We start from the raw sequence: 23,972 nt of genomic DNA, 5'->3' as shown, positions 1-23,972 counted from the left end.
TTTGATTTTTCTTTCCAAAATGGCAAGAAATATTCTAGGCCATTGGCAACATTCCAAGTTTGCGATAGTTTCAGTACTTCAAACAACCCTGGTACTCGGTAGTCCTTTACAAAGTTAAGCACACTTCTTGATGCTTCGTTCATCTTTAATAGCTCTATTCTACGTGTGAATAACCCTTGCACCTCTTGCGCCCTTCTCAGCTCTGAAGCAATGCACTTTACAAGTGCCACACTCAGGCAATTATAATTAACGTGCTTCTAAAATAATTTTGAAACATAAAGTCATACATGACAATGTACTTGTACTTACAAAAAGAAGTGCTCTTAAATCATGCCAAATCCTGTACACTCATAGCCGCTATGGATGAGAAATTGAAATCTGGCATAACAGAAGTGTATAAGTACGATCCTCATTATTGGTTTCATTTAATTTTGCCTTAAATAGTCAAGAAAAATAAAATGACTTAGGGAGTGTTCATAAATACTTTGGTGGGGGGTTGGAAAATATTGGAGGGGGGATCAAAAAAAATTCAGTCCTTAATAGGGGGATCAAAAAAAATTCCGCGGGTAAAATGTACGAGAAGGCATGTACATTCCAAAATTTTTAAATATTCGATGAGTAATAACTCCAAACGGTAATTTTTAGCTAATGAGTTAATGACCATAGGGATAGATCAATATTTTGATAGGGGGATGGTCCATACAATCATCCCCCCCAATGTTGACGCGTGTTTATGGGTTTCTAACCAAAATTAACCCCATATTTGGTCATTTTAAAATAAAAAGTTCCAATTTATTGGCGCTTCGCGCAAATTAATTCCATTTCGTACTATATTTCAACCGGTTTAGGTTTAATATGGCGAATTTTGTACCATAAACTTATTTTGTCGGCAAAAGGTGCTTGATTCACTGGATTTCAAGAAATTTTATCCAACCCCAATGTCAAAAAGAAATCTATGCCACTGTTAATGATGTATATTTTTGGTTTCTTTTTTAGGACATGAAAGGGGGGGGGGTCAAAAAAAAGGGGAACAAAAAAAAATCCACTCTTTTTTAGGGGGATCAACAATTTTTTGATGTCCGAGGTTCCAACTTTTCCAACCCCCCCCCCCACCACCAAAGTATTTATGAACACTCCCTTAAATAGTTCTGAAGAAAGGTCACATTGGGGTCACAATTTCAGTATGGTTTAACCGATCTAATACCCATTGAACCGTATTGACCATGACCTATTTGACGATATTACCTATGTATTAACAAATACATCCTAAATGGTGCAAAGTATTCGTAATAAATAATGATGTATATTTTTGGTTGCTTTTTTAGGACATGAAGGGGGGTCAAAAAAATTTTAGACGATAAAAAGGGGGGATCAAAAAAAAATCCACCCATTTTTAGGGGGGAACAAAAAATGTCCGAGGTTCCAACTTTTCCAACCCTTATTCCATGCCTTAAAGCCTTAATGTACGATCTTTTTCAGAATATACCTTTATTTTTTCAAAATTCACCCTATTTGTAGTAGAACGGGATGATTTTTTGTTGGTCCGACATATTATCATAATTTTTCAGATTATGATAACATGTCGGAACGATCGCAAATCTTAGTCTCCTACGAAGCCACTTTGGTTACGCAACCAAACTGGCTGCCGAGAAAACTAATTCTGAGGCCGCACTTGGCGTCTTAATCAAAAAGTGCGAGATATTTCGAGTGATAGAGGTGAAGTTCGCGTCCAAATGCATCGGGAACCTTCATAATGATTGCATATTAACTATTTTACCGTTTTGGTAAATCTGGTCAAACAGCGGTACAAAATATCTTGTACGAATTATTTGACCTATTACCACGAAATGAGCGTACGTAAAGTCGCAATTTGGTAGTTTTGAAACGCCCTGGCTACTGCGTTGGTGTTCTTTGTTTTACACGCACCTGTTCACGCCAGAAGTATGTTTGTATGTCTTGGGCACAATGGGCCATTCACAAAGGACACGTACTACTGGCTTGTACAGGTGCGCGGCAAACAAAGAACATCAACTCAGTCAGCCAGGGTGTCTCGAAACTACCAACTTGCGACTTTAAAACCTGGTAGGAGATGGACCTAGCTGTGTTTGCACTCAAATGTGAGACAAATAAAGCTGCATGACACGCAAGAGGATGCTATGGGTTCTATAAGGGATATCTCAAAGGTTAATATAAGGAGTGTCATATCCACATCATGTGCATGGGGGCAAACGCACAAATCTTTCGTTTTGACATGTTATTGGCCTTACTTCAAGAACCTCAAGAGACGTGGAAATATAAATGTGATTATTAGCTTACTTAACTCATTTACTATAAGATATTATTCTTAAGAAATACACTGCAGTTTTATAATTAAATGGCAAAAACTTGACACACATAACTACTGTCATCTCACTCGCCTTAACGCATTTCAAAGCCCGGTTATAAACCCCATAATACATGCATAGCATAATTTTTTAAATATATAAAACATTGAATTTGACTGCATCACAAATTTAAAAAGAACCATCTGATGTGTTTGAGTGTGATTCATCTTTTGTCGCCAATGACTAAAGTATAATTATAATTTCAGATTTATCTTCATAAATAATGGCTTGATACATGGATGTAATTCGTTTTCCCATTCAAGCACCATTCCCATTTCCCATATGTAGTCTCGTTTTCATTGTGTTAAATAAAACACAATTACGTACAAGCTTATAAAGACATACTGTAACTGATACGTATAAAGGGATATTGAATCAAATTGAATACAACTACTCATGCACCATTAGCCTATCAGCATCACTCAACTTGAGCACGAAATATTCGACGTAAATCAACTTTTTGCAAGACCATTAATATTTCTAACTGCATTTTTACACGGTCACAACAGTTATGAAGTATCTTTTGTTTGATAAATCTACCTTAATTTCCTAAAGAACAGCATGCGGTGTTTTTACTTTTTCGTTAAAAACATGGCAAACTAATATTCTGTAAATATATGCCATATTGGCAACAATCCAACTTCACGATAGTTTTAAATATTCAAACACTTGGTAGTCCTTATGGAGTTAAGCGCACTTCTTGATGCTTCGTTCATCTTCAATAGCTCTATTCTACGTGTGAATAACCCTTACACCTCTTGTGCCCTCCTCAACTCAAAAGCAATGCACTTTACAAGTGCCGTACTTAAAAAAGAACACTTGAAAAAAGACTTTCTCAATATGAATGTCTATTCTCCAAAATGTTTCAAAGTGCCATTTTATGCTTATTGTATTAGGTCATGGAAATAGGCAAGAGAGTTTTCTCTCTGAGCAAAATGAGTGTGATTTGCTCATAGACTTTGGTCAAGGGAAAGTAACTTCTTTAATTCCATCTCAACCGTCACTAAACGGCTTGCTGTCCGTCAGTTGGCTGGAAGATATATACCTTTCTAAACCTGTAGCGCCTTTTTGAGATTTACGTAATCATGGTAATGCAACTTATGATAGTATTTATCTCGTTTTCGTTTGTTCTTGTACTATAAAAGATACAAAGCAATTCCGACAAAATTCCACATACCCTTGGGGTTAACATTTGACGCCTCTTGGGCGTCACGTAGGCGTGTAAGAGACGCAGAGAGTCGCCTCCTCTTGGGCGTCACGTAGGCGTGTAAGAGACGCAGAGAGTCGCCTCCTCTTGGGCGTCACGTAGGCGTGTAAGAGACGCAGAGAGTCGCCTCCTCGTCCCTAGACATGCTTGTCATTTTAATTTTGTTTTCGAATTCTAAATATACATTTAATGAGAATTTTGACTTCAAAAATTATTGTGACCTTTTTCAATCTACACGGTGATCTTTGTGAAACACATCTGCCTTGCTTATAACAAAGTGCAAAGTTAATTTATAATCAATAATTATAATAGATGAATGTACTCATACATCTACAACTAATGTCAGTAATTGGCATCATAAAATGTCGTACGAGCTTGCTAAAACTAACTAACGATTCCAAACAAAAATCTACTGTGCCAAATGAGTCCTTTAGTTTGACTGGCTATAAAAGTAAATTTGTTGCAAATATCAACCAAAACTGATATGTTGCCACGTACCACTTTGAGAGTCAAGTTATACTTTGACAGTTAAGGGATCTAAAATGAGCGTTTATCGCGTTTCGACAGTATTTTTTGTGGGACATGAGAGCACCTCGGACGTATCGAATTGCATTCTGAATACGAAGCATGTCTTTCTGATATCAAATAATTTTCATTTTTTGAAAATCACGATATAATACAAATTTTAGGACAAATTATAAAAATTTTAATTTTTCAAATTTTTGATATATAACAGTCCTCGAAGTAAATTATATACATCTAATGATATATTCTTAAAGTGTATGTAGCAGGGAGGAAAAGCCGACGGTCAATTGAAAATTTTGACCTTTCATATTGAAGATATGGATTTTTTCCCAAAAAGACCTAATTTTTTTTGGTGTTTTGGGAAAAAATCCATATCTTCAATACGAAAGGTCAAAATTTTCAATTGATCGTCGGCTTTTCATCCCACCTACATACACTTTTAAGAATACATCATCAGATTTATAAAGTTTACTTCATGTACTGTTAAATATCAAAAATATCAATTTTTAATGATTTGCCATAAAATGTGTATTAAATTGCGAATTTCAAAAAATCAAAATTATTTGATATCAGAATGACATTCTTCGTATTAAGAATGCAATTCGATATGTCTGATGTGCTCTGATGTCCCAAAATAAATACTGTCCAAACGTTCATACCCCAGCCCTTAAGTGAACCCAACTACCTCATATCATTTCGTCACGGCGTCCACATAGAGCCTGATTTCACACCTGGTACGAATTTTGTTCCAAAGTGTAACACTTTATTTTTACCAAAACCGTAACCTTTAGAAACCGGATTTATCATCAACGTCCTGCTTTCCCCGATGACCCCTTTTTGAAAGGAATCTTCTCTATAAATAGAATTGTTTGTTTATTAAGGAGAGTATATCTAGGACGGTTTTCACTCGCAAATGATGTATGAAATACACGACGTTGTTTTGAAAACTTCGCGAGCTAAATTGCCTTGATATAAGATATGAGAACTGATGAAATGACGTAGCGTTGTATTGATTCGAACGATTTTGTATGGTGTACCTACCTGCAAATATTCAGCTATTTAATCTACAATAAGGACTTGAATATTGTGGGTACTTCTTTAAATAGATGGACAAAAGTAGCTTCTCTCGTATGGTACTGAAAATCAAAATAATTGGCATTAGTAAGCAGCGGAAGAAAATGAAGCTAATGATTTATATATATACTAGGGCATCTGTAGCTGTGAGGGCCATGTAGCTGTAGAGCACCGGCAGCCATGATAGCGATACTGTTTGATCCCTGGTCCTTTTTTACATGTTCTCGTCATATTAAGGATTCTTTTTACCACGTGTAAGCTAAATTGGGCACACTTAAAATTTGACCCATATATGACCTTTGACCTCAAGTGCCCTCGGGTCGATTTTGTTCCCGTGATATAGAGAATTACTTTCCCCAAGTTTAAGCCCATACGGGCGAAGATTAAAATTTAGTCCCTGGCTGACATTTGACCTCCGAGGACCTCGAAAATAAAAACAAGAAAATCTAGACTACCAAGAAAACTCCCTATTCCAGAAAAATACAGCACTAATTTTTTGGGATTAAAAATATATTCAAAAATATTGGATCGATGCGTCGAAGCGCGGCCAAACACAAAGCCGGACACATAGAGACTGTCCGCTTATTATTTTATTAGTACTAGGACACCTGTAGCTGTAAGAGAGTACCGCGGTATCTTGATAACAATACTGTTTGACCCCTAATGACCCTTTTGACTTTTTGATATGTTCACATTGAATCGATGATTCTTTTTATCACGTCTAAGCTCAATTGGGCATAACGTATTACCCCATATGAACTTTGATCTCGAGTGATCTCGGTTTGATTTTGTTCATTCTCCCGTGATATGGAGAACACTTTCCTGCCATGCTACTTTCATTTTTGGAAACATACCATTTTACACTTCGGAGATATCCTACTTTTACTTTGTAGGTGTAAGATGTCGATTCTAGATCCCTCCAACCCAACCAAATCCAACCAAAAACACCAATAATTTACGACCATCCATATCAGTGTCATGATTACTTCATTATGTTTGTTCCGTTGTCATGGTTGTTGTCTTTGAAACTAGTTTGCCCGCTATAATTGGAGCGCAACAATAAATACTGGCAGAGAAAAGTGCCACATATAACGAACAAAAACCCACTATATTCCAACAATAATACTAGAGAGATTGCGATTTCCAGACGTACATATCGAGCGCCCGTGGAATCTATTCAAAATCACTCTGCTGTAACTGGATTTTGAATAGTTTGCTCGGGGGTTCGATATCTACGTTTGGAAATCACAATCTCACTAATACTTTTAACCCGCTTTCTTTTGAGATTTTTCCCTCTTGCATAATCTGTAACAGAAAACTATCTCATACGTCTGCCAAGGTTGGTGAATTATTAATGGTATATTGGTATAATAATCGGTAGCTATATATGGTGTTTTTATTTGAATTATGAATAGTAATAAATGTGCGCATTTTGGACACAAGCAAGAAACATTAGCTCTTGAACCGTACATTGGCTATGATATAAATGAATACTAAATAAATGTTGGCCTTTACATCGCCTTTTGCGTGTATCAAACCGATTTACATTTATTCCGGCAGCTGACATTGGAATATGTCAGCTGCCAAGGCATGCTCATACATTTGGGCGGCAGTCAATGGACACTATTCATAACTGCTTCCCATTTCACCCCTGGGTAGAGATAAACAAGTGAGGTGAAGGAAGCGCCTTGCCCAAGTGCACAACACGATAGCACCGCAAACGCATGTATGCATGCAGACAAAAGAACAAACATCCCGACGTTTGTTGTAAAAACCAAAACAGATGGAGCATTTTACATTAGCAAGACACGTGAACCCAACCAGTCATTAAACGGATTATCAATGATTTGCCGAATCAGAACACCCTCATCCAGATTCAGTTTCAAATTCTTTTTTTTTTTTCAGTTTAGGAACAAACCACAGACGAGCAAGAAACAGACCGCGTGCAACCAGTCAAAATCCCCGTGTATTATAATGCTACCAGTTCTCGCATATTCGTGAGGGCCGATTGTTCGATCGTGTCGCACACCGACATCGCCTGGCTAATAATTACTTTCTCTGCAGACATGGCAGAGATACTAAAATCAATACCCGGGATCGATACACGTGAATGTCCTATGCACGAGTTTGATATGAGACGAAAATATTTGGATACCGGGATAGAAAATGATGAATATCTCCTGTAAATGATTTCGTATAAAGAAATCAGATATGGTTCCTTGCACTTGAATATATATTTTGAACAGATATGATAGTCGTTAGCTTGCGTCTTGAGAAAGAAGCTTGCGTCTTGAGTCAAAAACTGACAATAATTCTGATTTATATGTGCCGAATTATATAGCGCAGTGTATAGGCCAATCGTGAAGGTAGTCTAAAAGCACATGACCTATGGCGCGCCATGGTCACTCACACACTAGCGAGGTCAGTCACCGGCCTAATCGGGGCTATTGTCAGTCTTCGGCCCATTATGCGACTCAAAACTATTAAACAGGTCGATACAAAATGGCCATGCGTGGCGGTGGATTCAACCTACCATGGCGATTTCTGCCATGAAGATATCGGGGCGATGACACTGTGTGCCGTGTCTGACAATCACGGCTGCCGAATTCTTCATATGCAGTCCCAGAACAACGCCAAATATGGATTAAAAGACCTTTGACCTTGGATGTACAACAGCATGTTATGATCTAATGGGAAACTGTGCACATCAACAAACACCATTTCTATCAAAAGGCAACGGCCGATATAATTTGAAACCACATAAATTACTAGAGTTGGTTCTTCTCTTGGATTTGGACCAAGCTTTAGAATATCGACTGTTGCGTTTTGAAATAAAACAAACCAGAAATTTATCACCCATTGTAAAGATATGGCACATGTACCGAATACATGTACATACATTGGCTGACCTTGTGGATTTCCTGGCCCAGCCATGCTAACCACATAAAGGAGATTATACGATTAACCTAGTGCAGCTATTGTCATAGCAGGGTATTATTATGTAATACTCCTGATCCATATTTGGCGCTCTCTTGGACTGATATGGTAAGGGCACGGACGTACGCTCTCAGTAGACACGGTAGATAGTAACTTACACTTCACACAGCTGATTATTTACGTGCTTAATGAAAGAGAGCACACGTCTATACAATGTACTATATCAACACACTATAATACCACTTTCTTTATCTGCGTCAATAATAGAATATTGATTTCAATCGAATTGAATACATCTCTCCATTTTGAGTTTGTACTCCACCACTGATCGATCTAGCGATCGATTTCTAGCCAATCAGATAGCCAGTGTTACTTCAATCAATACCAACAAGAAGTCAACTGGCAACCCAAGCAGATCAGTGCATCATCTGGCTGATCATGGAGGTAGTAGAGAAGGAGAAAGTTCGACCAAAAAACCCCTTACGTAACTGGTATTATCCAATTAAACCACCCACCAAATCTCTATGTTAAAACATTGGAAACTCGAAGGTCGCTATCGCAGCGGGAGATGTCCTTTGAACGCGATGATCATCGCCGCTACAAGCCTGCCCTCATTTGACCAAACTCATCACTTCTGAGCTAAAAGGCCATGACCCTATGAAGGCAAGAAACTTCAGGCATGCGCAGTGCCTTTGTTTACCAGTGAATCACTCTGATTTGTTTTCGATCGAATCCTGGACAAAAATCTGCGTATTTCAGTGCAAAATTCATCGTGATAGGCCATTCCTGAGGTAAGTTATGACAATTTTAAGATTTTATCTACTTCTTAGCTCAGAAAAAAGAGACAATTTTGATTCATTTATTGTGAGAAAAGTACGATAGTTGTGGCGAAAAGGGAAGGTGCCATGTGTACAAAAAAGTACACACTCAATAATGAACCCTAACTTTACAGTGCCCGATGCTGCCCGAAATTGGTATTTTGATCCAAATTCCACCAATTTGTAGTGAAATATGACACCGTCTACTGTAATATTTCTTAAAGTTGGATTTTATTCCGTGATTTTTAGATAAAACAGAGCGAATGAAATGCACGTTTTTCACCATACGATGTTCATGCATAGTAGTCGCCATCTTTAAATGCACGAATGTAAACAAATAAATCGAGACAAAGAAGAACCGAATCAATCTTCCCGGCAGAGGGTTAAGCGGGCCCGCCAGGGTAGAGAGGGCTGGCGGTGGATGTTATTGAAAAATAAAAATAGCTATAAAAATTGTGAATTATGCTTTTAAATACATATCCGACTTCAGTTCAGTCATGATGATGAGTGTACTCAAAATCAAATTCAATGAAGGAGGGGGGGGGGGGGTAGTACTGATACCAAATGAAGAGTTTACAGTGGGGCTCGTTGAAGTCTGTTTTGCCAATGATTTATGTTCATGGACCGGGCACTTGGTAGTTGGTACAAACATGAAACCATACAAATGATAGTACTTCTGGCAGTGACTGGTTGTCTTTTTTTGGGGGGAAGACATGGTCATGGACACAGTAGCCCCCCCTCCAGGGCCGGCAACTTTGGAATTGCTTGGTCAAACTAGTGTACCGGGGTATTGCTGGGGCTCTTGAGAAAACTAAAAAGTGATGGGGTGGGGGATGGCAATAGGGGCTGTGCAATTATGAGAAAATGGGGGGGGGGGGCGGGTGGGGAGGACAATAATTTATTTTAGGGGCTGTGCAATTATGAGAAAATGGGGGGGGGCAAGAAAGTTTTGGTGGTCCGAAAGCAATTTTTGGCAAGCCGAGGGGGGGGAGGGTGCAAGTGATCTTGGCACACATTCATGGGGCGGCTTTTATATATAATGCTCTAAATATGTAGGCTTAGGAAACAAGTACCGTATGGAAACGCTTAAATTTTCACATTTTCCTGCTCTTGAGAAAACTAAAAAGTGATGGGGTGGGGGAGGGCAATAGGGGCTGTGCAATTATGAGAAAATGGGGGGGGGGTGGGTGGGGAGGACAATAATTTATTTTAGGGCTGTGCAATTATGAGAAAATGGGGGGGCAAGAAATTTTGGTGATCCGAAAGCAATTTTTGGCAAGCCGAGGGGGGGGTGCAAGTGATCTTGGCACACATTCATGGGCGGCTTTTATATAAAATGCTCTAAATAGGCTTAGGAAACAAGTACCGTATGGAAACGCTTAAATTTTCACATTTTCCTGCTCGCAACATGTATCTGGACCATTTAGGGATGCACCATTAGATTCTCGGGGGGGGGGGGGGCATGGGAGTTTCGGGTCAGGCAGATTTTTTTGCAGAAAGTTGGGTGGGGGGAATTTATTTTTTTTACTCATCAGTGAGGCAAATTGGGATACTGAAAATTTTGCATGTGCAAAGGGGAGGCACATATTTTTTGGCAGGCCGAGGGGTGGCAAGCGATTTTTGGCGTACCAAGGTGAATATTGCCGCCCCTTCCAACAACCCAAAAAGGTGGACCCGATTTTTTTAGATGGTTGGAAAAATTAAATTGAAGAGCAAAAAAAAATAAATATGTGCTAGCAACTAAAAACAACAACAAATTTTATGTATAATTCCATTTGCGTCATAATTGTCAATAATTTCTCACAATTTTTATGCTCTTTTTTTTCTTTTATAATTCTTTTTGACGCCCCTTCTTTGGCGGCCCCTGCATTATTATACCCGCAGTCATGCACTGCCATCAACCTTAAGGCGATATAATACCCCGATTTTCATCAGTACCCCTCTTCTTTTTTTTCTTGCAAATTTATTAAGTACATATATATGTTTATCACCTCATGTCCTAAATTTATAAAATATATCTACATATAAAGTGACTTTCAACCATTTTAGTAAGTAATTTTAGCCCTATATATTTTTTGTTTACTGTAACCTAGTAACTCAGATCTGTGTTTCATAACAAACCATAATTTATTTTTTACAAAATGTTCAAGTAGGGTACATGAATAGAATACATTAAATCCTTTGTTATACTCTCTATAGAAAATCTATAGTGGTACATGCAAAATACCTACCATGATATAACACTGAATAAATTAAATAAACACTTATACAATAGATGCATAGTCATTAGTTGTTAGGAGAAGAAAAAGGCTATTAGGTCACCGTATGTCAGGTTATAGGTCAATTGGTTCAGGTCAAATTTAAGCATCAATTTTGAATACACATGTGAGAGTCTGTGATATCATATGAGGCATAATTTTGATATTCTGTCTTTAACTGGATATATATCGAGAAGTGCATGGTGGATATACTAATATACCTTGGGATGTAAATGGTGAGTACAATTTAGAATGCCTAGTTGAGACGGATTTCACAAATAAATATAAAATAGTTACCAAAATCACAAAAGCTAAGCTTACGGAAAACTACCCAATATGGTTGTATAGGTGACAAGAAATACAATTTTTTTCATCATTGCTGTAGTATGGTTGTTGTAACCTGTTACCTATGGCTTAATTAAGTTTCAGTGCAATAATGTCGCAAGTTAAAAATACAAAATATAGCTCAACATTGAAAATAGAAGCATTTTAACCAGTTCCTTTTTTGATAGTTGTGGAGCACCAAGTTCATGAAGTCATAAAAGAAATCAGGAACCACTTATTCCCATTTTACATATCAACTTTATTTCCCTAATGTGTTAGCAACACATACCCAAAATTTTAACGAAATCCGTTGATAGTAAGCTTTCCAAAATGAAGTGAATTTAAATCATCAGTGATGTACCTCCTTTTGGCTTCTATCTGTAAAAGCATGTAAGCTACATTGATACCGATACCACCAATAAAACGAGAAGATTTGCCCTTCATTTTGCATACCACTTTGTCCAATTTTTTTTGTAATTTCTTCACAAAATGCAAAAAATGCAAAAAAAAAATCAATGGGTGTAGTACCCCCTTAAATGATAATAAATACTAAACGTTCCTCTTGGTTGGGGAGACTATTGACATACAGTGTTACCCAGGGTGGCAGAAAAAAAATGATAAATTGTGAATGAAATTGAATTTGACATAAAAAAAATTGTGATTTTATGTTGGTACCGCCTATAACCCTTTTTTTTATTTATTTTTTTATTTTTTTTGCTCTTCACTTTTTCAAACCATGCAAAAAATTTCTGGGTCAACAAATCACAACTTCCATCGGCAAAACAAAAAATAAGTTGTGCCCCCTCGGTTCCAAAATCCTGGCTGTACCATACCGTATTCTTTTTTTGCTGAGTGCATAATTTCCTTTGTTATTTATTTTTACAGATATGGCGTCAAAGCATGTCGAAGGACTACGTAAGTTTTGTAGACTTTGTGGTCTGCAACGTGCCTTGTCAGCAAACCGAAAACCAGTTGAAAAGAAGAAGAAGGCAAAGCAAATTAATAAAATTTGCAATGTGAAGCTGGAAGAAGATGCAGAAGACATTCATCCACCATATATTTGTGATACCTGTAGGAGGCGATTGGATAGAAAAGCCAAGATAGAACTTTTTGAATTTCAAGCGTGTGTTGGTACCTCATGCAGTATATGCGTAGACAGTGACCCAAATTCTACAGTGGAGAAAGTTCAAGAAGAGGTCGCTGTAAGTTTGGGCTTTTCAGTAGTCGCAGGAGAAAATGATGACTTCAGATTTGTAAAGCTAAGAGTGAATTCTGACATTGTGGAGAGGAGTGTGACAGTGGGTAAAGATGGACAGTGGGAAGTGAAATTGTTGGGTAAGACAATAGCTAACAGAGAATGTCTTGGCTTGCCATCACAATTCACAGCAGAAGTGTTGCACAAAGTTGCGAGCTTAAAATTGTGCACAGGAAATGTGGAATACGGAGAACTTCTTAAAGACAGAGAAGAAAGAGGTACAAGTTTTCCCTCTGGTCATGTATGTGAAGGACAGTTGACTGTGAACGGAAAGACATATGAAAAAACTGTAAGACACAAAAACTGTGTAATGTGGTGTGAAATACCCAACCGCAATCAATGCAATGCATGTCACATGTACAGAAGTGATCTGAGCTCCATGACAACACAAATGAGACACAGAAAGCTGAATCCATTTGACCTGTCAGCATCCTCAAAAGTCAGGAATGATTTACTTTCACCCTCTGAAGTGCAGGTAAGTCCCTGAACATTGTTTTATCATAAATACAATGTTTCAATGTAAAGAGAAAGCATAATGGAGGCAAAATAAAGCCTATTTGTTAATATCATACATCATTATGAATACTGTACATGATATGTCAATATTCACTGGTCCACTAGGATTTTGTACCTGATTGATTGATTGATTGTGGCTTTTTTTTTAGTGTGGAACCCACAGAATTAAGAGAATGAGAACTGGGACTTGACCCCATCAATTGATTGGGGGTATTCGGTTTCATTCTAAGCATCATGGATGATGTGCGCATTTGAGAGATGCACTTGATACGACCTGCACGCGAGTACCAAGATGTTTCAGATGAGATGCGGAATTGTTTTGGTTCGTCTCACTCTCAGCGCACCATCGGCAAGGACCGGTATACATGTACCCCCAATTTTTTCTGGAAAAAATATTAAAACTATAAATCAACACTCTTTTTTTTATTTTCTTGATTATGATGACTCAATGTTATTTTGATTTCAGAAAATGCTTACACATTATCATGACTGCTTGGTAATATTGTTGTATCTCTTTATCATTATTTTTCCTTTATAGATTAAGTTAAAGAATGTGCAGCAGGCCAGGCAGTCAGAAAAGAGGAAGAGATATAAGCTACAAGACAAACTGTTGGAGAGAGAAGGGATCGATTTGGATGAAGAACAAGCAGAAGAGATGAAAGAATTGGCTGAGGCAGTGGAGGGTGACATGAAGGAATGCATGCCAGAGGACAGCTACCAGAGGTTGTTGTGGGAGGAGCAGCGGAAAATGTCAAAAATGAAGGATGCAAGGTAAAATGCACAAACATAAACCTTTATCAGGCACATGGGGGCACCCCCCTAAAAAAATTGCTAAAGTATACAAAAAGTCCCAAAATATCACAATATGCGAGCGTATTAGCGAGCAAAAATATCATGTTTTTACGCTTATTTGGTCAAAAAAATTTGGGAAGAAAAAAAAATCCTGCGTACAGGCCTGACCTTAGATGCGGTGGGCTTTTCACTCTCAACACAGCTTCCAAGGAAATCAAAATGTGTTTTAAGTTTGAAGGTCTGTGTAAAAAAAGGGTGCGACCGTCACTCAGAAGACCCGTTTCTCAAAATGCCCACTATTCTGAAGACCTGTCAAATTCTGAATAGCTGGCTTGTTTTTATTTAAACTGACCCACTAACCAGAAGACTTGCTAATCAGAAAACCTGTTTTAAATCAGAAGGCCCGCTACTCAGAAAATATTTCCTTGGTAGCGGATATTTTCTGAGTAGCAGGCCTTCTGATTAACAGGCCCTTTGCAAGATTAGGGTTTAGTGTTAGAAATAAATCTGAGTAGCGGGACAATTCAACAAAAAGCCAACTTTTACTTTTACCTTAGAAAAAAAAGAAGGCCTGCTACTCAGAAAATTCTGAGTAGCAGGCCTTCTGAATAATGGGTTTTCTGAATAGCGGGTTTTCTAACCTGAGTGATGCAAAAAACTCAAAATTGTATTTTAAGAACAATGTTAAGCCTCAAAAAGTACACCTCTACATCAAGTCAGTAGAGCTGGCTAGAGTTCATGTTCAGGTGGAGTCAAGTCATGTTGTAACTTTTACCTAAATTTAGTTGAGTAGATGTTCACTTCCATTACATTCCATATTTTGAGTCCAAAATTGTTAAGTCAGGTCGTGCTTCAGGTGATGACTGATTGTTTTTGATCAAATTAGATAATCTGTGTGTCATTTCTTTTCCTTCTTTGCAGAAGTATGCGATGGCATCCAGCAGTGATAAAGTGGTGTGTGGCACTTCATGCGAAGTCACCGGCAGCATACAAAATGATTCGCAAATCAAACTTTTTGAAGTTTCAGACAACATTAAATTGCTACACAGACTTTACCGAGTGTATGGAAGGGTACAACCTAGCGTTGCTAGATAGGATTTGGAAGGACAGTAACCTTCAGAATGAAAAACAATTTAAGCGTAACGTCTCACTCCTATATGATGAGATGAAAATCAAGTCAGGACTTGTATTCAACCAAAGAACTGGGCGCATGATGGGGTTTGTGAACCTAGGTAGTCTAAATACAGAGATGGGAAGTTTTGGTGCCCGTATGGAAGAGCTGGACAGCGGGAAGCCGGCAACACCAGAAATCGCTACCCATGTGCTAGCCTTTATGGTGAGAGGGATATGTTCCCCACTTCGAGCAGCATTTGGATTTTTCCCTTGCCGTGGTGTCACCACAAGTGAACTATGCTGGTGTGTGTGGGAAGGGGTGAAGCTACTTGAGAGAAAGAATTTTGAACACGGCTCTGTTTGCCAAGATTTCAATCTGTTGAAATTTCCAAACCCCATATACACGTATACAGTAATATAATTGTATTCTGTCGATAGCTTCGATAGATTGAAATATTGTCAAACAGCGGTATACAAATATCTTGTACCACGAAATGAGCGTACGTAAAGTCGCAAGTTGGTAGTTTCGAAACGCCCTGGCTACTGCGTTGGTGTTCTTTATTTCCCATGCACCTGTTGAAGCCAGAAGTATGTTTGTATGTCTTGGGCACAATGGGCCATTCACGAAGGACACGTACTACTGGCTTGTACAGGTGCGCGGCAAACAAAGAACATCAACTCAGTCAGCCAGGGTGTCTCGAAACTACCAACTTGCGACTTTAAAACCTGGTAGGAGATGGAGCATGACCTAGCGGTGTTTGCACTCAAATGTGAGACAAATAAAGTTGCATGACACGCAAGAGGAATATTATGGGTTCTATAAGAAGTGTCATATCCACATCATGTGCATGGGGGCAAACGCACAAATCTTTCGTTTTGACATGTTATTGGCCTTACTTCAAGAACCTCAAAAGACGTGGAAATATAAATGTGATTATTAGCTTACTTACTCCTCATTTACTATAAGATATTAATCTTAAGAAATACACTGCAATTTTATAATTATGAGGCAAAAACTTGACAAACATAACTACTGTCATCTCACTCGCCTTAACGCATTTCAAAGCCCGGTTATAAACCCCATAATACATGCATAGCATAATTTTTTAAATATATAAAACATTGAATTTGACTGCATCACAAATTTAAAAAGAACCATCTGATGTGTTTGAGTGTGATCCATCTTTTGTCGCTAATGACTAAAGTACAAATATAATTTCAGATTTATCTTCATAAATAATGCCTTGATACATGGTATGGATGTAATTCGTTTTCTCATTCAAGCACCATTCCCATTTCCCATATGTAGTCTCGTTTTCATTGTGTTAAATAAAACACTATTACGTACAAGCTTATAAAGACATACTGTAACTGATACGTATAAAGGGATATTGAATCAAATTGAATACAACTACTCATGCACCATTAGCCTATCAGCATCACTCAACTTGAGCACGAAATATTCGACGTAAATCAACTTGTTGCAAGACCATTAATATTTCTAACTGCATTTTTACATGGTCACAACAGTTATGAAGTATCTTTTGTTTGATAAATCTACCTTAAAAGAACAGCATGCGGTGTTTTTACTTTTTCGTTAAAAACATGGCAAACTAATATTCTGTAAATATATGCCATATTGGCAACAATCCAAGTTAACGATAGTTTTAAATATTCAAACACTTGGTAGTCCTTATGGAGTTAAGCGCACTTCTTGATGCTTCGTTCATCTTCAATAGCTCTATTCTACGTGTGAATAACCCTTACACCTCTTGTGCCCGCCTCAACTCAAAAGCAATGCACTTTACAAGTGCCGTACTTAAAAAAGAACACTTGAAAAAAGACTTTCTCAATATGAATGTCTATTCTCCAAAATGTTTCAAAGTGCCATTTTATGCTTATTGTATTAGGTCATGGAAATAGGCAAGAGAGTTTTCTCTCTGAGCAAAATGAGTGTGATTTGCTCATAGACTTTGGTCAAGGGAAAGTAACTTCTTTAATTCCATCTCAACCGTCACTAAACGGCTTGCTGTCCGTCAGTTGGCTGGAAGATATATACCTTTCCTAACCTGTAGCGCCTTTTTGAGATTTACGTAATCATGGTAATGCAACTTATGATTGTATTTAACTATTACTATAAAAGATACAAAGCAATTCCGACAAAATTCAACATACCCTTGGGGTTAACATTTGACGCCTCTTGGGCGTCACGTAGGCGTGTAAGAGACGCAGAGAGTCGCCTCCTCGTCCCTAGACATGCTTGTCATTTTAATTTTGTTTTCGAATTCTAAATATACATTTAATGAGAATTTTGACTTCAAAAATTATTGTGACCTTTTTTCAATCTACACGGTGATCTTTGTGAAACACATCTGCCTTGCTTATAACAAAGTGCAAAGTTAATTTATAATCAATAATTATAATAGATGAATGTACACATACATCAATAACTAATGTCAGTAATTAGCATCATAAAATGTCCTACGAGCTTGCTAAAACTAAATAACGATTCCAAACAAAAATCTACTGTGCCAAATGAGTCCTTTAGTTTGACTGGATATAAAAGTAAATTTTTGTTGTTGTTGCAAATATCAACCAAAACTGATATGTTGCCACACGTACCACTTTGAGAGTCAAGTTATGCTTTGACAGTTAAGTGAACCCAATTACCTCATAATCATTTCGTCACGGCGTCCACATAGAGCCTGATTTCACACCTGGTACGAATTTTGTTCCAAAGTATAACACTTTATTTTAACCAAAACCGTAACCTTTAGAAACCGGATTTATCATCAACGTCCTGCTTTCCCCGATGACCCCTTTTTGAAAGGAATCTTTTCTATAAATAGAATTGTTTGTTTATTAAGGAGAGTATATCTAGGACGGTTTTCACTCGCAAATGATGTATGAAATGCACGACGTTGTTTTGAAAACTTCGCGAGCTAAATTGCCTTGATATAAGATATGAGAACTGATGAAATGACGTAGCGTTGTATTGATTCGAACGATTTTCTATGGTGTACCTACCTGCAAATATATAGCTATTTAATCTATATACAATAAGGGCTTGAATATTTTGAGTACTTCTTTAAATAGATGGACAAAACTTAATGGAAATATGATAGTAGGTAAAGTAGCTTCCTTCGTATGTCAAAGCACCAGGTTGGTGCTAGCGGCTACCCAAAGATGTCCGACCAAATCCTGACCATGATGGGTTGCAGTTTATAATCCCCGCCAAGCATGCATCATTTCACATTTCAGGTGGCATAGACACATCGGGACAGGTGCCTAGTACACCACATTTCCCCAAACTGCATTTTAGAAACGCTTGCTGTTAGAATAAGAAAAATTATAATTGTAATTATTGTACAGGTCACGGCGACCCTGTGACCTTTCCGGATAAAAGCCGAGTGGCAGGTTTTTCAAATAAATATTTTCTGTGTAAAAACTGTACCATCAGATAGGTAATGGAATATATGAATATTAACTGTACATCTATCACAACAATTGATCTAGTATAGAAGGTAGAGAATTTATTTCAATCTTATATACGCCATTTTTTTTAATTAAGTGAAAATTAATTCTGTAAAAACTGTAATTTTTTTTAATGTAATTTTCACATTAGACCCGACAAAAGATTACCGTTTTGTTAATCTAATCTAATCTTTTGATTTCTTAAATAAAATTAGGGGTCTAATGTGGATTTAGGATGCAAACTGGAACAATCCAATGCCTTGTCAAAAGCATTTGCTTCAAAATGGAGTTCGGCCGCACTTCGTAATACAACTTCCGCCACTGCGGGAAACCACATGCTCAGCAGAGCACGTGGCCGATATCAAAATCGATTTTATGTATTGTGTATGTAGGCATATTTTTTGTGTCAGTTCCTGCAGAACTGACACCTTTAGTACAGGTTTGACGATCACGTGACAATTCGAATCATCATATCGAAATATCACGTGCTCTGTAAAAATATCAATATCGATATCGATACTATTCGTCAATTCAGCCCCAAACCAAATCGCCCACATGCCAATTCGAACCCTGTATATTGATGTACAAAAAAGTTGGCCAAATTTAACTATTTCGTGATTTTCTCCATAACCGTTGTTTTTACACCAAATCTGTATATTTAGATTATTGATGTCTTGCATTCGGTCACAAACCAATTCGTGAGTACTTTGTGCAATAACCCTCTATCTTTTAAACCAAATATCCTAAAGAGTCGTGCGATATGTCGAACTTTTCCTCTGGTCATAAAGAACAAAACAAGTCGGCGTTCGCGTATCTGTACGTAGCCGCAGTTTGTGGCCCTCACAACACGGGCTTCCGGTCCTAGGAAATGGAATATTACTGATAAATAGGCCTATACAGGGTGTCCCAAAAAAGAGGCCCCACATTGCGCCCTCTTTTTCTCCTATTTCTGAAAGGTTGATCAAATATATTCTGGTATGTAAAGAAACCTTCAATCGTTAGCTTTAATAAACCAAAACAATTATTTCATTCGGCTCATAACTTTTGAAGATATGCCCTTTTAAAGAAATGTATCCGTTTTTCACTCTGTCCATGGAGGAGGTTTGGCTTCTTCAAAGATTGACAAGTGCATATACCATGCATGAATATAAAACATTCCTCGATGATAACTTTATAAAATAACAACTTTATTTAAGGGAATGGGCTTACCGGTGGGCTTATGGGTTATGGATTTTGTTAAGTGTCATTAATTTGGGATGTGGATGTGGATGTGGGATGTGGGACTTCTTTTGCTATACTTGCAATTACTTATGTTTTTCTCGTTTCTTGCTTTCTTTTTATTGACAACATAAGTCATTTCTCTTTTTGGAATAAAATGTAGCCCTGAAAAGGCCTGCTTAGTTTGTCTTTGGTTCTTTTGAAGTGAGTTTACTGTGCTGCTCTGCCCTCTACCTGGTTGCCTCCGTGACGAATACAGGTTTCAGCCCTAGTTCTCATTGCATTAATTGCGTTGCGTACCATCCTTAAGGCCTTGTGCGCCGGATACTTGCGAATGCAGCAGTAATACGGGGTTGCGAAGATGTTTGAAGCTAGCTGGTGATCCTCGCTTATAGTGAATGCTTTCCCAAGACTAATGCTATTATCTATCCATGTCATTAACCGTGTGTTTCGTTTAAATCTTTGATGTAGCCAAACCTCATCCGTGGACAGAGTGAAAAACGGGTACATTTCAAAATTGTGAGCCGATTGAAAGAATTGTTTTGGTTTATTAAAGCTAACGATTTAGGGTTTCTTTACATACCAAAATATATTTGATCAACGTTTCAGAAATAGGAGAAAAAGAGGGCGCAATGTGGGGCCTCTTTTTTTTTGGGACACCCTGTATAAAGATGGCAAAATCAGTAAACCAGTTTAAGTTACAAATAAAGAAAAGTCTAATAAAAAATTACATCTAATATTTAGGGATTATTTAATGACCTCACCCATACCCCCCCACCCACCCCCCATCTCCACTCCAACTATCAATTTCTTGTGTGGACTGTGGAATGTCTATATGAAATGTTATAAATATTTATATTGGAGTTTCTTTGCATGTTCTTCTCCTCTTTCTTTTTTCTTTTATTTGTTAACTTTGTGTAATTTGTATGGTGTAACTTAAGGCAGTGTAAGGGGGTGCTCGCTTTAGGCCTTTTGAGCATCTCCTCATTCAAATGTTGTGTCTTTTATATTTTGTATGTTGATTTGAATGAAAATAAAATGATGATGTATGATGATGATGATGTACATCATTTCCTACAGAGTCGTGAGATATGTCAAACTTTTCCCTTGGTCATAAGGAACAAAAAAAGTCAGTGGTCGCATATCTGTAGGATCATTGGTTAATAAGATATACTCACTTTTTTTTAATTTTTAACCAAATATCCTAGAGAGTCGTGCCATATGTCAAATTTTTCCTCTGGTCATAGGAACAGAAAAGTCAGTGGTCGCATATCTGTAGGATCATTGGTTAGGATCACTTTTTTTTAATTTTGTGCACTTAACCCTCTATCTTTTTAACCAAATATCCTCGAGTCGTGCCATATGTCGAATTTTTCCTCTGGTCATAAGGAAAAAAAAAAAAAAAGTCAGTGGTCGCATATCTGTAGGATCATCGGTTAATGAGATATAGTCACTTTTTTGTACGTTGTGCACTAAAACCCTCTTTTTTTACTTCTGGATATCGTTTGGAGTCAAATGATTTTTCATTTTAAAGCTTATGATATATTTTCTAAACACGAAATAAAACAAAATTGACCGCGAGCCGACTTTACAGCTGTTTCGAGATGGACGGTCACATATATTCATTAACATTAAATCGTTTATCCCTTTTGGTCAATATCGAATTGGTTTATGGCTGAGTCAACTGTGGACGAATCGATTTGGCCGGATCGTTCTGCTTCCATGCAGGAAGTGCCGAAAAATTACGTTCTTTTACAAGGCAAAAAGCAACTTTTCTAGGCATTGTTGACATGGTGCCTTCGCCCAAAAAGGTTTCCTACTATAAAGACCTAACTTTTGAGATGGTTTGTATGTTTGAAGGTGCAAAATTAACAATAAGCTTAAAATCATGGCCCGGTTTACCGCCGAGTTTTGCAAGTCACATCAACGACTTTGACAGATGACGTCAGACACTTCAAACATAAGTCTTGATAGTAATACGCTGTTTTATTTAGCCTATATCTGGTGGCAGCAGCATTTTTCTACAGTCACGTGATAATGGCGCCGGCGGATATTACACGGGGAAACTGACGGTGTCCACATCTTTTTTTTTTCCTTTCTTTCTTTTTCAGTTTTTGTATTTCAGTACTTGGAGCTGGTGGGGGAGAGAAAGCATTAAAATACATTCAGGAAAAAATACAACTCAAACCAAAGATGAAGGCTCCATTTCAAAATCAAAATTACAACAACAAAAAAAAAAAAAAAAAAAAAAAAAAAAACAAACAAAAACACCAGACAATGAGCAGGTTCAAAGACCCACAGAAGGAAGATGACAAAACAGAGTCCTGACCCTATCCGAATCCTATTTTGACCTTTACACAAATAAACCACCAGCCCCCTTCTTCATCACATACAATATTTTTATAAAAACATCCAGCATGTCCAGTGTTAAACAAAAATCTTTTTGTATTGCGCTGGAGTTGCAAGGGCCTGATACTTTGCTGATATCGAACGCCATCTTCCTCCTGTGAAAAAATTTGAAGAATAGAAGGCTAACGTTGCGCCAAAACATGCACGCCTATGTTAGTGTATAATTAGGCCTATTTAATGATAAAATGAACTACCACTAAATGTTCTTGTCAGTGCTGCAGTGCAAAACTTCTCTTAAACATTACATTAACATAATAATAGTTACATTGTAAATTGGACTTGACACCAATTTTTTTCAGGAATACTTGTTTTCATAGGACCCTCGTATTAATTGTCTCTATGCGCTTGAGAATTCAACAATATAAATAATGGTAGCTTTATTATAATACACATTAATGTTTTAAGCAATAAAATTCCACAATATGATGTAGTACGATTGTGATGTAGTACGAAATATGATGATATAATACGATTTATTAATATTATATGTTTAAATTTTCACGATGACACTATCAAGTCCTTCGTGGTCGAGCGGTCTAAGGCGCTGGCCATATTGTATACGTGATTTCCTTCTTTTTTTTAAATTCCATATTATGTTAGGGAAATGTGACTGGGAGAATGTATGTATGGCGAAGAGTGGTGTGGGTGCCTAGTTCGATTCCACAACCATTCACCTGTGTTACTGTATTATCATGTGAATTGCTTCTTGGTGGACATAATTGTATTTATATGAGGATGGGTCACTTAAAGTGTATGTAATGCAAAAAAATAACAAACAAAAATAAAGAAGCCCAAGTCCTCAAGAAGGAATATAACTCTGGTTCCTGCTGTATCAGAGAAGTAATCTGAATAAGGGCGAGAACACCGAACATCATGAACAGAGACGAAGGGACATTACCTTAGTCACATATACGATCCACTTCTGGGCGCTGGTGTAACTCGGTTGGTGAACAGAAATTGGATTGAAAAACATGACTCTGAAGATGGTCATCGCTCCCAGATAGTCGAAACTATCACCTCAGTAATTGGTTTTGACAAGATGACAAGTATTATTTATTACGTGGTTTCATCTTTTTAAAAATAACAGCAAATAGTTTGGTTGGATTGCATTACAGATACACATATCCTGGACTTTTTTTTATTAAATGAACTATTATTATGCTTCACCATCTAAGTTGTTGGCATTGTTGGCATCGGCTTCATCATCATCGTCATCTACATCATCGTCATCTACATCAACGCCTTCATCTTCGTTACCATCCTCCATCTTGTCGTCTGCGTAATCTTCTTTAATTCTTTGTCCGTCAACCTCATCGTAATCCTCATCGTCATCATTTGGGGGGCTAATATTCTTCACACTTGTCGCAGGTCCCAGTCGGATACGAAATTGATGTTTGGCATATTGTCTGCCTTTTGGAACATCGGTATCAAAATTCCGTATCTCCACCCATCGTTTAGATTGTATGCGATGCCTTTGGATTCTTTTGAAAATACGGTGCAGATTCTTGACCACAAATTCCTCTTCATCGAAGATTCGGCCATCAATGTGATTTTGCTTTTCATCTGCAAACAACGCTAGGAAAGTAAAGCTTCCATTTTTGCATTTGTAAGGTTTATCCAGTTTTTTAAGATAGACGCGTATAAAGACGCTTTCTTTCAGAAAGAGTT

At 37.5% G+C, this 23,972-nt stretch overlaps 1 protein-coding gene across 1 annotated transcript; it reads left to right on the top strand.

The window, feature by feature from the left end:
• Nucleotides 1–8,572: 8,572 nt before the first annotated feature.
• LOC140158056 (uncharacterized) lies at nt 8,573–15,624 on the top strand. The gene is made up of 4 exons (XM_072181304.1): nt 8,573–8,918; nt 12,413–13,257; nt 13,837–14,069; nt 15,012–15,624. Exons 2-4 carry the CDS (start codon nt 12,415–12,417, stop codon nt 15,622–15,624), a joined length of 1,689 nt encoding a protein of 562 aa, XP_072037405.1. The 5' UTR covers nt 8,573–8,918; nt 12,413–12,414.
• The last annotated feature ends 8,348 nt before the right edge of the window (nt 15,625–23,972 follow it).

This window comes from Amphiura filiformis, chromosome 7 (assembly GCF_039555335.1).
Source record: "Amphiura filiformis chromosome 7, Afil_fr2py, whole genome shotgun sequence".
Lineage (NCBI taxonomy): Eukaryota > Metazoa > Echinodermata > Ophiuroidea > Amphilepidida > Amphiuridae > Amphiura > Amphiura filiformis.
The sequence above is the reverse complement of the archived record's forward strand: the minus strand, read 5'-3'. Positions and strand labels throughout refer to the sequence as shown.